General features: G+C 45.6%; 1 protein-coding gene across 1 annotated transcript; it reads right to left on the reverse strand.

The window, feature by feature from the left end:
• Window positions 1–1,237: 1,237 nt before the first annotated feature.
• On the reverse strand, window positions 1,238–13,015 carry TBX22 (T-box transcription factor 22). The gene is made up of 8 exons (XM_073358839.2): window positions 12,850–13,015; window positions 11,955–12,108; window positions 11,003–11,104; window positions 9,181–9,355; window positions 7,804–7,968; window positions 6,891–6,955; window positions 6,542–6,627; window positions 1,238–1,848 (listed from the first exon to the last, which is right to left on the reverse strand). The coding sequence occupies exons 1-8, from the start codon at window positions 13,013–13,015 to the stop codon at window positions 1,238–1,240; spliced, it is 1,524 nt and encodes a 507-aa protein (XP_073214940.1).
• Window positions 13,016–13,277: the final 262 nt, after the last annotated feature.

Consider the following 13,277-nt stretch of genomic DNA (forward strand, 5'->3'; position numbering starts at 1 on the left):
GCTAACAAAAAAATTGGGAGGGAATTAAAACCTCATGCTTCAGAGTTTGTCAGTCGCTAGCTCTTAGGGATCCGTATGAGATCTCTATGGCGGTCAGATTACCCCATATCTGCCTGCTGTAGGGTTTTTATACCTTTCTCTGCAGCACCTGATGCTGGCCCCTGTTAGAGAGAAGATAATGGACTAGATGGGCCCTGGGTCTGATCCAGTCTGGCAATTCCTATTTTCCTTCATGCCCCAAGGGGTTGGAGGAGATGCAGATGAGCACTGCCCCAGCAAGTGCTTCAGGAAGAGTTTTGTCTCACTTAGGCTCAATGTTTCCTGGAGCTCTGAGATCTGCTTCCTGAGCTCCCCTTATGGGGACCAGCTGGCCAAAGTGAAGGCAGACATGGCCCTGCCCTGTCCTCCCTGCCCACTTTGGGACAGGCTAGTGCCACTTTCAGCATTATCTAGCGGAGTCCTTAGGAAAGCATAATGAGCAGACTGTGCTGTGTAGGGGCACAGGGTCAGGAAGGCTCTTTGTACCCTCCTCTCATCAGACACCCTTTCCCCACCACTCGAGGCCAGGAATAATCAAGCCCTTGGACGTTTGGTCAGTCTTTGCTTCCTTCAACATCTAATGTTTAGATTTGGGACCACATCCTGCTAAGCTGGTTCATTCAGGTCCTGAGTCAGCAAGATGCTTGCTTCGCTCTAAGTATGCCCCATAAAATCAATAGGTCTCAAGCATGGGCTTAAGCACATAGCTGAATAGGGATGGTTTGCTAAATCAGGGCCTCAGATAGTCCCATTAACATAAGTAGGACAACTCAAGTAAGGTGAGCAGAAGCTAGCCCTTCACCTTCAAGGTAACTGAAGAGGAAGCTAGATAAAGAGTTTCATGAAAATAATGTTTAAAGTACTGCACATTTATTATACTTAGTTTCTCCTTAACACTGAGGTTCATTCCTGCTGCAGAGTGCAAATATTAAAAAGGTGAATGTAAAGTTTGCACCTATCCTGTGAACATTACATAAATAACTCTTACCAAAAGGCATCTCTCTGTTGTTGGCTATCTTGTTGTCCCCCATGCTCAGAACATTTTTTACAACCTAGTTGCACATGAAATGTTAAATATCTAGGCAGGTCACTCCTGGATTATGAAGCACTTTATATACAATAATCAGCAAACCTTTGGGAATGATTGAAGAAAAGACTTGCTTACATGTCACTGCGTTAGAAATGTTCTATAGTTCCATTAGAGGCAATGGTTAATTGCTGAGTGCCAGTTAGAATGATTACATCTGCCATCTCTAAAAGAAGTCGGAATGCTGTCATTCACTTTGAAATGGCTTGTTGCGTTCATCAGTCTAGATGGCATAGAAAAGTTATAACCATACAAGCCATATGGAGAATGTAAAGAACAATTAAGTGCTTCCCGAGCAATGGGACTTGATGGGAAAATGTTTCCAGGTGCATGTAGTCCATACAACATTTGATTAGCAGAATTGGGTACTTGTAGACACTGCCCAGTTAAGTCTTCAGATTTACCATTTTTCAGATTTGTTATACCAAGGGAAGATAGCATAGGCACATCCACCATGAAGTGGGGTAAAACATGTGGATTGGTGCCTCCTAGTTTTTCGTGGCTTGGAAATACAAGTGACTGTTGTCTCAAAAGGCTTGTCGGACAAATCTTGTAGTAAAGGGGCAAATTGAGATTATGTAGATATGTTTCAGGGCATGACCCTCCAATGTTGCTTGCTGACAAGTGAAACGTAGGAGGTGAGCAAGATGGAGAAAGCAAGGAGTTCAGAGGAGATGGCGTCCCACCACTTGAGGTCGTAGGTGAAGAACCAGAACTCCCATCTAAAAATAAAAGCAAAAGTAGTCAAAATGATGCTACTGGATGTTAACGAATAAGAATTATGGGTGGAATCCTGACCACACTGAAGTCAATGTAGCCTGCTATCATTTTCATCTAAATATCTACTGACTCCAAAGGGAATTCTGCAAGCAAGACTATGGCCAGATCCATCCATAAATTATGCATCATATCTTTGTTATCTAGGCCCCAGTGCAGCAAGGTAGTCATGCGTGTGTGTGTAAGTATGTGACTACTCACATAAACTTTTTTGAGGCAGGAATGGGGAAAAATTTTATTTATTGATATTTGGGTCATTTACAATAAGACATTAAATTACATTGTCTTGACATGTATAGGTACATGTCTTAGTACAGAATTAACAATATTAAGCAACATTCTGTATATTGATCATATCTTGTTATATCATTAACATTTCTCTTTTTTTGTCCCAATAACTTGATTATAACTTCTTAGGTGCTGAAACTCACACACATGCTTAAATACCTTGTTGAATCAGGCCTCTATGTATAATCAATTCCCTTCTTCTGTTTATAAACAAACAGTGTCATGTTTAAGGTGCTCTATTTTCCTCCTGATTTCCAGGGGTTTTCCTTGCATATAACAATAGAAATACTTCTTATTCAGCATTAATGGAAATTTTGCCTTGGACCCCGATCACAGGAATTGACTCATTTTATTTAGTTTCCACTGCAGTTTATAAGACACCTTTAATCACCGTTTCTCAAACAACTTTAAACATTCTTTTCAATTTAACAACCTATTTTCTGAAGTGGATTAATGATTGCTTTCATAAATTTATTAGAAAAACAACATCCACTTATTTTATATTTATTAGGTTACTGGTGTGTAACGCCATTGTTCAGCACAAGTTTTCAGCTCCTCCTATGTAAGTTCAAGGGTAAAAGCTAAGGAGAGATGGTTGCTTTGACAGTGAAACATTGCAGAGCAATGTGTATTCCTGTTACTAAGCAGACACTGTTTTAAGATGGCATCATTTAAAAGCCCCATTCTTCTCCTGCAGATGTATTAGCACAGCTCCATTGCACCTTATATCACAAAATTTGGGTCTACTTTTTTCTCATTTATTTATATGTATTAATGCTGGCATGGAAAAAAACAAAATATCCCCACTTGCTTTTTGTCACACTTGTAAAATGGTTCTGACATGTTTAGGATCTTTCTTCATTTACACTATAATTCAAAATCATGTACGCAAGACACGATCTGGTCAGGTTTTATGTGTAATGGTCTATTAGGAATCTTTTGATATTCTATACTTTTTGCTGTCAGTATATGAGATTGATACAATGTGAAGGTTTAAGAAGTGATGCAATGTAGAAACTATTCTTGTTCTCAGATTAACTGCAGACCATATCATGTATGTATTTGCAGGAATGATGGCATATTTTTGCACATTAAGGGCTTCATCTTTTTCACACTGATGTCAATTGCTGTTTTAATATTGATTTCAATGGGAGAGGGAGCAGGCAACAGAAAGGACCTATTCTCCTCCTTCTCCCTAATTCTCACTAATATTATAGTGTTTAAGAGGCAACTTAAGCAATGTAAGATCACATTTGTGATGGCAAGATCATTATCTCAACTTGCAAAAGTAGTCCCTATGTGGCTAAGTAGTGGACAGTGTGTAGAATATTATCATAAACTTAAAATGCTCCTTAAAATGTACATAAAGTGGTTTCCAATAGATCTTTGGATTTTGTGGGGTGAGAAATGAATAAAATAATACTGCAAATCTGGTTAAGCATTTTTATTAGGTACTGTAAATAGATTGTTGCTGAGAATTTTTCAGCATCTACAGTATTCATTTAGTCTACGCTCTCTGTGTGTCAATATCAGTTGTGCACCATTCCTTGGCAGGTCTGTTAACTTTTGGAATGTGAAAGTTCTTGCCCATCCGTAAGCTGCTCTACAGTTCAGATGGGTCTATGTAGGCATGTTTAGTCTAGATGGCCTTGTCATGTTCTGAAATTATTAAATTAAATTATTAACAAAAAAAATCCAAGTCCTGTTTCGGAGTAGCTAATGGACACATTGTCGGTGTTTCAGAAATGCAAGTAGAGCATAGCAAATCACTGCAACAAGTCACTAAAAAACTTTTCATGGGTCACTTAGCTTTCTTTGCCGTACAAATATTTAGACCTGATCTTATTCCCATTGAATACAATGGGTATTTAGACCAAGTTGTGCGTACATGTATCACAATATATGTGTGTGTGCCCATATCATATAAGTGAAGGGATATCCGTATTCGCAGTGTTCAAAAGTCAGTTGGACCCCAAAAGATCATGAAATTGTCTTAAAAAAATCATGAGATTTTTAAAATAAATCATTTGCCTTCTAGGTTTTAAGCCCTTAGGATGTGTGTTTTCAACCTTTTCTCTAATAATAAACCTTTTATAACATCCCACACCATCATTAATTCTATACAGTATTTATGTGTGTAGCCTCTATGTCTATGTATCTTGACTTCTTGATCTTATAAAATAGGAACTATTCACGTTTTGAGATAACATGGGATGTACATGCCACAATACAGAAATCTTCACATTTTTTCTAAGGTTAATGGCTGTGTTAAATTGGTAAGCATAGCTTTTTTTTTAAAGTGCTTTCCAATGGTAGAGTCTACAATTTTTCATCTGGCTCTACAAGCACGCATTCTTCAAGCAAAACTTCCAGTGGACATTTTTCCTGTGTAAATTCTGCAGGATTGGGTGCCAAACAAATAACTTCTCATAGACTCATAGGTATTAAGATCAGAAGGGACCATTATGATCATCTAGTCTGACCTCCTGCACAACGCAGGCCACAGAAGCTCACCCACCCACTTCTGAAAAACCCCTAACCTATGTCTGAGCTACTGAAGTCCTCAAATCATGGTTTAAAGACTTCAAGGTGCAGAAAATCCTCCAGCAAGTGACCCGTGCCCCATGCTACAGAGGAAGGCGAAAAACCCCCTGGGCCTCTTCCAATCTGCCCTGGAGGAAAATTCCTTTCCGACCCCAAATATGGTGATCAGCTGAACCCTGAGCATGTGGGCAAGATTCACCAGCCAGATACCCAGGAAAGAATTCCCTGTAGTAACTCAGATCCCACCCCATCTAACATCCCATCACAGGCCATTGGGCTTATTTATCATGAACAGTTAAAGATCAATTAATTGCCAAAATCATGTTATTCCATCATACCATCTCCTCCATAAACTTATCGAGTTTAATCTTGAAGCAAGATAGGTCTTTTGCCCCCACTGCTTCCCTTGGAAGGCTGTTCCAGAACTTCACTCCTCTGATGGTTAGAAACCTTCGTCTCAGTGGAGATAATTATTATTTGAAAAATCTTGCAACACTTATTTGCAATTTTGCAGCAGTTAAATGCCCTATTATTGATAATTTCTAGATATTGTATCATCTTCTTTACTATTTAAACATTGGATTTTGTTTATCCAAAAAAGAAGAGTAGCAAACCATAGAAAATATCATTAAATATTATTATGATCCTATTTCAAGATAATTTTCTAGAATGGAATGGACAATCACAAGAAATTTATGGATTTTGTGACAAGATAGCAAAATAACAAACCTATTCTAAATGTCCCTCTAAAACAGCTGAATAATATTTTTTCATACAAGTTATAGGTGTGAATCCTGTTTCAGTATTCTCAGCTACAGTTGAATGGTTAGTGTACATTAAAGCATTACTACAATGTTCCTGGGGCAAGTTTCATACTCCTTAAATTGATTTCTACAGGAGTCTTCCTTGCACAAGGTATGGAGTTAGGTCTACAGAATGTTGTTTGGTATCTACCCACTTCCTCTGTGTAATATTTATTTTATTGTATGTACTCTTATGTTTAGATATAATACATGAACTTATCAAAATCTTTAAGTTTATACATAATGCTAAAATACATTAATTATAGTCCTAAATAATTAACTAATTGACACACTATCATGGAAAGAATACAGACTTCACACCCAAGGGCTCAGCCTGTATTAGACCAGCAGAGGGAATGAATTTTATAGCAAAGGGTCCTTCACTGAAAATGCCCACCACCAGATGTTCAAATATGATGGCATTAACTCAAGCATCTCAAGATTGCCTTTAGTCACAGATAAAACATAATGTGATAGAAGGTCTTTAAGGCTTCAAACGGACAATAAGCTCCAGGAGGGTAGGATTTTGCACCTGTATGGAGCCCCACTGAAATGGTGCAAGGATCCTCCTGGGCACAGCTCTTTGCAGGATCAGGGCCTGAAGTAGCTGTCCCTAAATGAGTTGTTGTTATTAGTGACTTAATATAGTTACTTTCTTGTCCTTTTTCTTCTTTCCAGATATTTATTTATTCTTCAATGTCATTTGATTTGAAAATTAATAAAGAGTTAATATAAAAATATTGTCTTGCTCACAGAAACAATATGCTAGATAGTTGTTATTAAGCATAAACAGCAAGAAAGGACTGAGTCAGTAAATTTGAATTCTAATCCTTTCATCACAGTGCCATCCCCCAGGATGGCATCCTCCTAATGTAATTTCACACATCCACATCTCCATGTCATTTCCATGTCATTTCACACATGCACAACAGTTAGGTTATTTCTGTTTTACACTTAATCTTTTGTTTACACCTTAGAAACCACTTGAAGATTCAAAACTCACCTTGGGTTTCTGCACCAAAGGTCTTAAAATCCAGAGTAAGTGGTGGCCTCCATGGATATGTTTCCAAAAGTCCATCCAGCACTCCCCTATAAAGTAGAACGTGGAATTCAGTGACTTAATGGATATGGCTCCTGCAGAGAATTACATTTGCGGACTTCCTGCCTTTCTAGATATCTTTCATAAAGAAAGAATGCATAAATATTCTAAAGCCTTCTCTCTTTTCTTTCTTTCCAGTTAGTTAACAAAGTCATTTCAAATCGTAAATTAAAAGTAGTATGAAATAGAGCGTAGATCTTTTTACACACATGAGAATGTACAGAAGTTGTAGCTGACAATTTATAACAATTACCTGTTTCTCCCAGGGTCTCGAAATCCTTTAGCAAAGGGATTCCTGTCTATTTTCAGTTTGGTAATCTACAGATTAAAAAATTAAAATAATCAAATAATTGTAGTGAGTAAATAAGGCCAGGTGAAAGTAGGATTAAAATGATATAAGAGGGGTATAGTACCCTCACTTCCACTGATTGTTATATTGAATTATATTGTTTAGATTAAAATCTGCTTTCCTGAATCCTACAGATAGCCCTGTTGACTTCAATTGAATGTAAGGGCAAGATTTAGCTCAATATTGCAGTTGTTTCTATTATAAATATCCCTCTCTCCCTATGCACTTTAAAGCAGCACTTATTAATTATGATGATGATGATGATTCCTTAATCTCAAACAGACTGAGTTCCTTTCCCTTTGGTATTTTCTAAACAAGATTCCCTTCTATTTATTTTATCTGCAGTTTTGTGCACATGTTTTAATTCTACTTCCACAACACTTTACCGCGTTGTTTATTATAAAGCATCGCCCAGCTCCCCTGGCGCTGTGGCAGTCTGTGAGGGCAGTGCCAGGTCCTACAAGGTGCTGAAGTTAATAGGAATAGGACTCAGCACCTCGCAGCATCAGGACTTTTCTAAATACAGTTAGTATTTATTATATTATTATTGTAGTCAAGGCCCGGGGGAGAGCAAGTCTCCAGAGATTTCTTAGTGAAAGTAGCAGCCCCGCGTGAGCAGGCAGTAACAGGCGGTAATATATCCTAGCGTGTGTTGTGGAACATGCTCAAAATTAGTAAAAAAAAAAAAAAAAAAGTTAAAAATCCAGGATTCCAGCTGCTGTTCTGTTTCCCGGGAACCCAGCAAAGGTGAAGCTCCGAGCCGGGCTGCCGTGCAGGAAAGCTCGGGCGCTCTCCCTGTTCCCCGGGGCCGCTTTACCTGTTGGTTTTGATAAGCCGTAACAGTGGTGAATTCGGTTTCCTTAAATGAAAAGGTTTTAACCCCTTCCGCTGGCAGAGACTGGATCTGGGCCAGATCAAATCTGGAATCCTGCAGAATCACGTGCACTCTCGGTTTGTATTTGTGCATGGACTGCAGGATAATCTGTAAATTACAAGGAAAAGAGGGTGAGCAGCTTTCCCCTCTGCACAGAAAGGGACGAGAGAAGCCCTGTGGCCGGCTGAAATGCTTCTCCCATTAGCAATAGCCAAGTAGTTCTCTCCTGCTCCCGTTCTCCGAGCTGAACCAACTGCCTCGAAATCTGTCCTGACTCTAAACACCGCGTTAGTTAACTCAAATTTGCGTTCGCCTCTGGGAAGATTCGGGTGTGGGGGGAGTGTGTGTGTGTGTGGGGGGGGGGGAGTGGTCCATTTTGCTTTCCTAAAGCCCCGTTTGTTTTCTTTTGCAAATACCAGCAAACCTTCCCCCCCGCTTAAATCAACGGCTCGGCTCTCTGGTGACCCAAACTGCTCTCCCAATCTTCATGCAATATTTGAGGGGGGGGGACAACCCGGATCCGGATAGGAACTGTGGGCTCGAAAATCCAGTTCGTTTAACTCAAGAAGAAAGGGACAGATTGCAGCTGAGTGCGGGATATTTCATAGGATTTAGGCGCTTTCTGGCAGGAATGACTGCAGTGGACAGGCTGTAAAGTTGCGGCTCTTGTGTGCACCTATACCCCTCCGTCCCGATCTCTGCGAGGTGCTGGGCACTTGGAATAACGGGTCTCACTCAGGCTGGTGCTTATGGACACACACTGATTCCGCGTGGGGCTTCCCTGGCTGGCATCTGACTCGCCTGAAAAACGCGTAGCGTCTTTAGGGTCTTGGCCTCGTCCCAGGGAGGGGCCTGGAGCTCCCAGCGCGGTTCCTGATCAGTCTCTCTTTCCTCAGCTTCCCCTGGCAGCATGTGCCCCGGATCCAGCCACAGGCTGGAAGCGGGATCCCCAAGGGACAAGGAGGCCCAGGGACAGCGAAAGAAAGCCCCCCCCCACACACACACACACTGTTCAACTGCGTTCACCCCACAGCCGGCACTGCGGCCGGATACACCCCTTCCCCCCTCTTCCCGTCCAGGGGCAAGTGACGATTCTCTCCAGCCCTGGTTTAGGAGCTCAGTCCCCAGGCCGTGCAAGCACGGGACCAAACCGGGCTGTGCATGGCAGAGGGGGGAGAGTAGATCGGGAATGCGGCTGCATCCACCGGGGCCCTCCCCAAAAGAGCTGAAGGGGCGGGGGGAGTGTCCGCCTCCCGGGGGACTGCCCCTGCCCGCCTCCCTCCCCCTGCAGGACGAGAACCGGGCTAAATCCACACCTACATGCCCTTTGTCGTCCATCTCATTGTTGGTGAGTTTCACCCTGTCGAAGCTGATGATTTGCCTCATCCAGGTCTCTCCGGAGCAGGGGGAATCCGGGTGGATATAGAGCCTGGGCGTTATACAGGAGTGGTCTGTGTTCCCAGCCACCATCCACTGGGAGCTGTGGTAGACATACCTACAACGGGAGGGCACAGCGGGGTCAGCAGACAACAGCAGGACCCCGGGCCGGGAGCCAGGCCGAGGGAGGCCTGTGGCTCCCGCCCCAGGGGGCGCGGCAGGGCCAGGGCGTTCGGTGGGGCTGGCCCCTGTTTCCGGACGCCAGCCGCAGAGGAAACCGATCTGCGCCGCTCTGCGTTATTCCAAGTGCCCGCCGATCTGCGCCGAGATCCGGGGAGCCCGAGCGCTCTGCCTGCCCCCGGCCGGGGCCGTGCACCGCTCCGGGCCCAGCTCCCCAGCGGTGGCGCTTGTTTCCCAAGCCAGGCTGTGCCCAGCCGGGCCATTGTAGGGATGCGTGTGGGCCCGGCACAGGGAAACCCTGCAGCTGGCTCGGCTCCCAGCCTCCCAGCCTCACCCATCCCTCCAGGGCTGGCGGCGTGGGGAAGGGGGGGGGGGATAAGCCTGGCAAGGAGAAGCGGGACCCCCGCGGGCTCTCCGCCCTGCGCAGACACTAGCCCTGTGCGCACGTGCGCCCGCTAAAACAAATGTGTTTCTGAAGGGCTGCAAATCATAAGACAACAACAACCACCACAGCAACCAATCGGAGTTACCAGTTGCTCCCGCTGCTTTGTCTGCCTCGTCACCTGGGGGGGCGGGGAGGGTTAGGTGAGAAACAAACCCCCCCCCCCAGTTTCCTTCCTGAGCTTAGGTTCCCAACCCGTTCTCAGCTCTTGTTACTGGGCAGTGGGATAGTCCCTGGGAGCCCGGAGCCCCTCCAGCCGGCCGGCACACAGCTCCGGGGGCTCTAGTTTAATTGCCCCCCGGTGCCTGCAGGTTGATTGCTCTGGGGGTGCCCTGGGCAAGGCTGCTTGTTGTGACTGTCGTTGGGTCATTTCGCTGTTGCACCCAAAGCAAGGCCGGCTCTGAACCTCGCTCTCCGGTTTACACCGGTAATCTTTGCACATACACCCACCCACCCACCCCCAGCGAAATTGCCCTTGTTACTCGGAAACCAGAGCCTGTCCCCTCCGGGCGGCGATCACCCCCTGCCCCGTGTCCCTTTGACACCCCCTGTCATTCGGTGACTGCTGGGCAAGCCGCACAGACCCGCGGAGCTGGCTCCCCTCCTCCCCCCAGCACCCTCGGGGGCTCCAGGCCACAAGGAACCTGCCTAGGGGCTGGGGACTGGACGCATTGTCCTGCCCTGGAGGGGCGGGGGGCGCGCCCGGGGCAGAGATGGTCAAGGGAACACCGACAGGCGAGGCATCCTACGGAGCTGCAAGAGGCCTAGGTCAAGCGCAGAGATGCCCGAGGCGAGCAAACACTCCCGGGTGAGTTTGCTGCGCGGAGAGGCAGCGGGGCGCGCTTTGAAACGCGTGAGTGAAACTGACGCAGGACACAAGTGTGGGAGAGCCGCCGCTCTGAGGCTGGGCGCTAGGGAGTTTCCCCGCAATGAGGTGGGGAGGGGGCTCCGCTATTTGCAAGTGTGTGTGTGGGGGGGGGCGGTTGTTTTCAGATCCCACTCAGCAGCGATAGCCGGCGGACTGTGGGATCCTTTGCTTGTCGTGGGTAATCAGCTAGTTGTTGTAGTGAATGGGCATGGTGCAGGCTTCTTTGTTTGCGCTGTAAAACGCAGCGCGGCATTTGCGTGGATCCGTTTTTTTACCTGTATCTTTTGGAGTCCACAGGGACCACGTCAATGGCGACGTAATATTGGTTCGCTGGCTCCAGACCCTTCACTTTCACCCTGACGGAGGGAAACATTCTCCTGCAGGATGCAGAAAGGAGCCCGTTATTTTCCCTCTTTCCTTTTGAAGCTTGTAAGGCGGGAGTAAAAAGTTTCAGGACAAAGCTCCCACTTTAAAAGTCGACAACGATTATTTTTTTTTTAAATAATCACTTTCGGGGACTGGGAAACGGGATTGTACCGAAAATATTCGGGGTGAAATCCTCTGGGTGGTTGTCGCTCTTAGCACAAAACGCTACACAGAACGTGAGCGGGAACCGATCTGTTATGCGTGGGTGATCGCAGAGACAAGGAAGTTACATTTAGCTGTATATAAAGAGTTGCCGTAAGATCTACTATATGGGAAATATTAAAGTATATGCATGAAAAAATGATGGCTATAGTAAAACAGAATTCCACTGATCGTGGTTTCTAACATTAGGTTACATACCCTCCTTTGTAATGTTGTTCATATAGATATTAATACGATTCGAGTTGATTAAAATATTGAAGAGAAAACATACACCAAATATATCGTCTGTAGGAGATATATTGGAACATTAAGTATGAAGATTGTATAGGCTACCATTCCAGTTAACATGCATAAATGCATACTACACGTTTTTTGAACGCTTGCCGAATGGTTTGCTTTTGGTCCACTTGCCAAATCTTTGACAAAGGGATTTGCTGCAGGGATTCAGTGAAAGTTTCATATTTTACAACGCTCTCCAGAGCTGCCCGTAGTTTTTGAATCGTTAGCACGAGCAATCGAAAGCACAACACATGTATTTAAGAACCTGGGTTTTTCTTGGGCCAGAAGACACCCTGTGGCTATCACCCATGATTTACATACAACCACACAGCACCCAAGGCGTGCCTGGCTCTGCCATACCTGCCGGCTTTGGTAATAATCATTTCCGTGCCGATCTCGTGAAATCTTTTCCAGAGTTCAGAGCCTTGCAGTTCCACGTGGATCTCATCCTTCGCGTCTCGGCTTTCGGCGCTCGCTGAGAAAGAAGCCGATGTGTCTGCTCTAGGTCTCTTTTCTGCCAGGATCAGAAATGAGAAGTATTTACACGGTTCCTATTCAGAGCAAGTTTACATGTACCGAAATGCCCCCGGGCCCTGAATTAGCCTGCAGAGCCCCCACCCTGGGCACTGGCTCTCCGGATACGGACTGCATCCGAGGTGGAAGTAGCTAATCTATTATACAGCATATTTCGGATTACTAAAATCTAGACTCACCATCCCCGCGAGCGCCTGGAGATTATCAAGGCCCGGGGGTGGGAAAGGAAAGCAAAGGTTATTTTCCGTGGCCGGCACAAATCCTTCTGTGTCAAAGGTGAGCCCAGGGCCGCGCTCGCTTCTCTAGTTACGGGTGGGCAAAGGAAACGGGAACCGGCTCAGGTGAGACAGGGCCTTCGGGGAGTTGATTCAAACGATCAGGAAGTTTGGCGTGCACCACCTGGGCAGGTTCTTCGGTCTCTTTCTATGAAACCGGCCGGTCTGCCGGGCTGGGGAAACAGCTGGTGGATGCGGCTCAGCTCCCGCACCTCAGACAGAGAGCTCGGGAGGTTTCTTTAATATATGGCTGTTGTTTTGCATGTATGCGGATCTCAGGCTCCCCGCAGCCTCTCCCCGTGACCTGGCTGGGGGACGGGACGGGCTGCGGCGTTTGAGGAGCGGAACCGATACTGCGTGAGTTCGGGAAGCCTTTAGCCACCAAGGACTCTCCGCGCCCTCTCCTGTCAGACGTTATTTAAAGAGAAAAAACGGGGGATACTAACCAGGTCCCTGGCTTTTCCCGGTCCCTCTGCAGCCGGTCCCTTCCTCCTCTCCCTTCTCCACGCGATGCTGTTGTTTCTCATCTCTGAAGTCCTGCAGTTTCCTCTTTGCGGATTTCCCCACTAAGGCTTCAACGGAGAAAGCGTGAGCTCGGGAGCTTAGAGCCATCCCGGAGCAAATTGGATCCTCCCGAGCGGAACTTCAAGCCTGATCCTTTAAAAATGGGGAGGAAATCCCCCAAATCCTAAAAGAGAGCGAAAAGCCCCCTCGGGCAGGAGCGGTAAGGTTCCTCCTGACAGCCCCTTCCTTCGCACGGTCTCCGCATCGTGCATGCGGGCACCCGCGTCAGGTTAAATCCCTCGATTTATTCCTCCTGGTGGTTCTAGGAGATTGGCAAGGGGAGGAATTTTTAGGGAACAGACCTGCCCTC

Source organism: Lepidochelys kempii, chromosome 9 (genome assembly GCF_965140285.1).
Source record: "Lepidochelys kempii isolate rLepKem1 chromosome 9, rLepKem1.hap1, whole genome shotgun sequence".
In the NCBI taxonomy this organism is placed as follows: domain Eukaryota; kingdom Metazoa; phylum Chordata; order Testudines; family Cheloniidae; genus Lepidochelys; species Lepidochelys kempii.

Excerpts from the sequence above, each read along its gene's own strand:
- TBX22 (XM_073358839.2), bottom strand. The coding sequence starts at position 13,015 with ATGGCTCTAAGCTCCCGAGCTCACGCTTTCTCCGTTGAAGCCTTAGTG. Across the intron at positions 9,356-11,002 it reads GTGGACTCCAAAAGATACAG|GTATGTCTACCACAGCTCCC; the intron begins GTAAAAAAACGG and ends CTCCCGTTGTAG. Across the intron at positions 7,969-9,180 it reads AGATGGACGACAAAGGGCAT|ATTATCCTGCAGTCCATGCA; the intron begins GTAGGTGTGGAT and ends TGTAATTTACAG.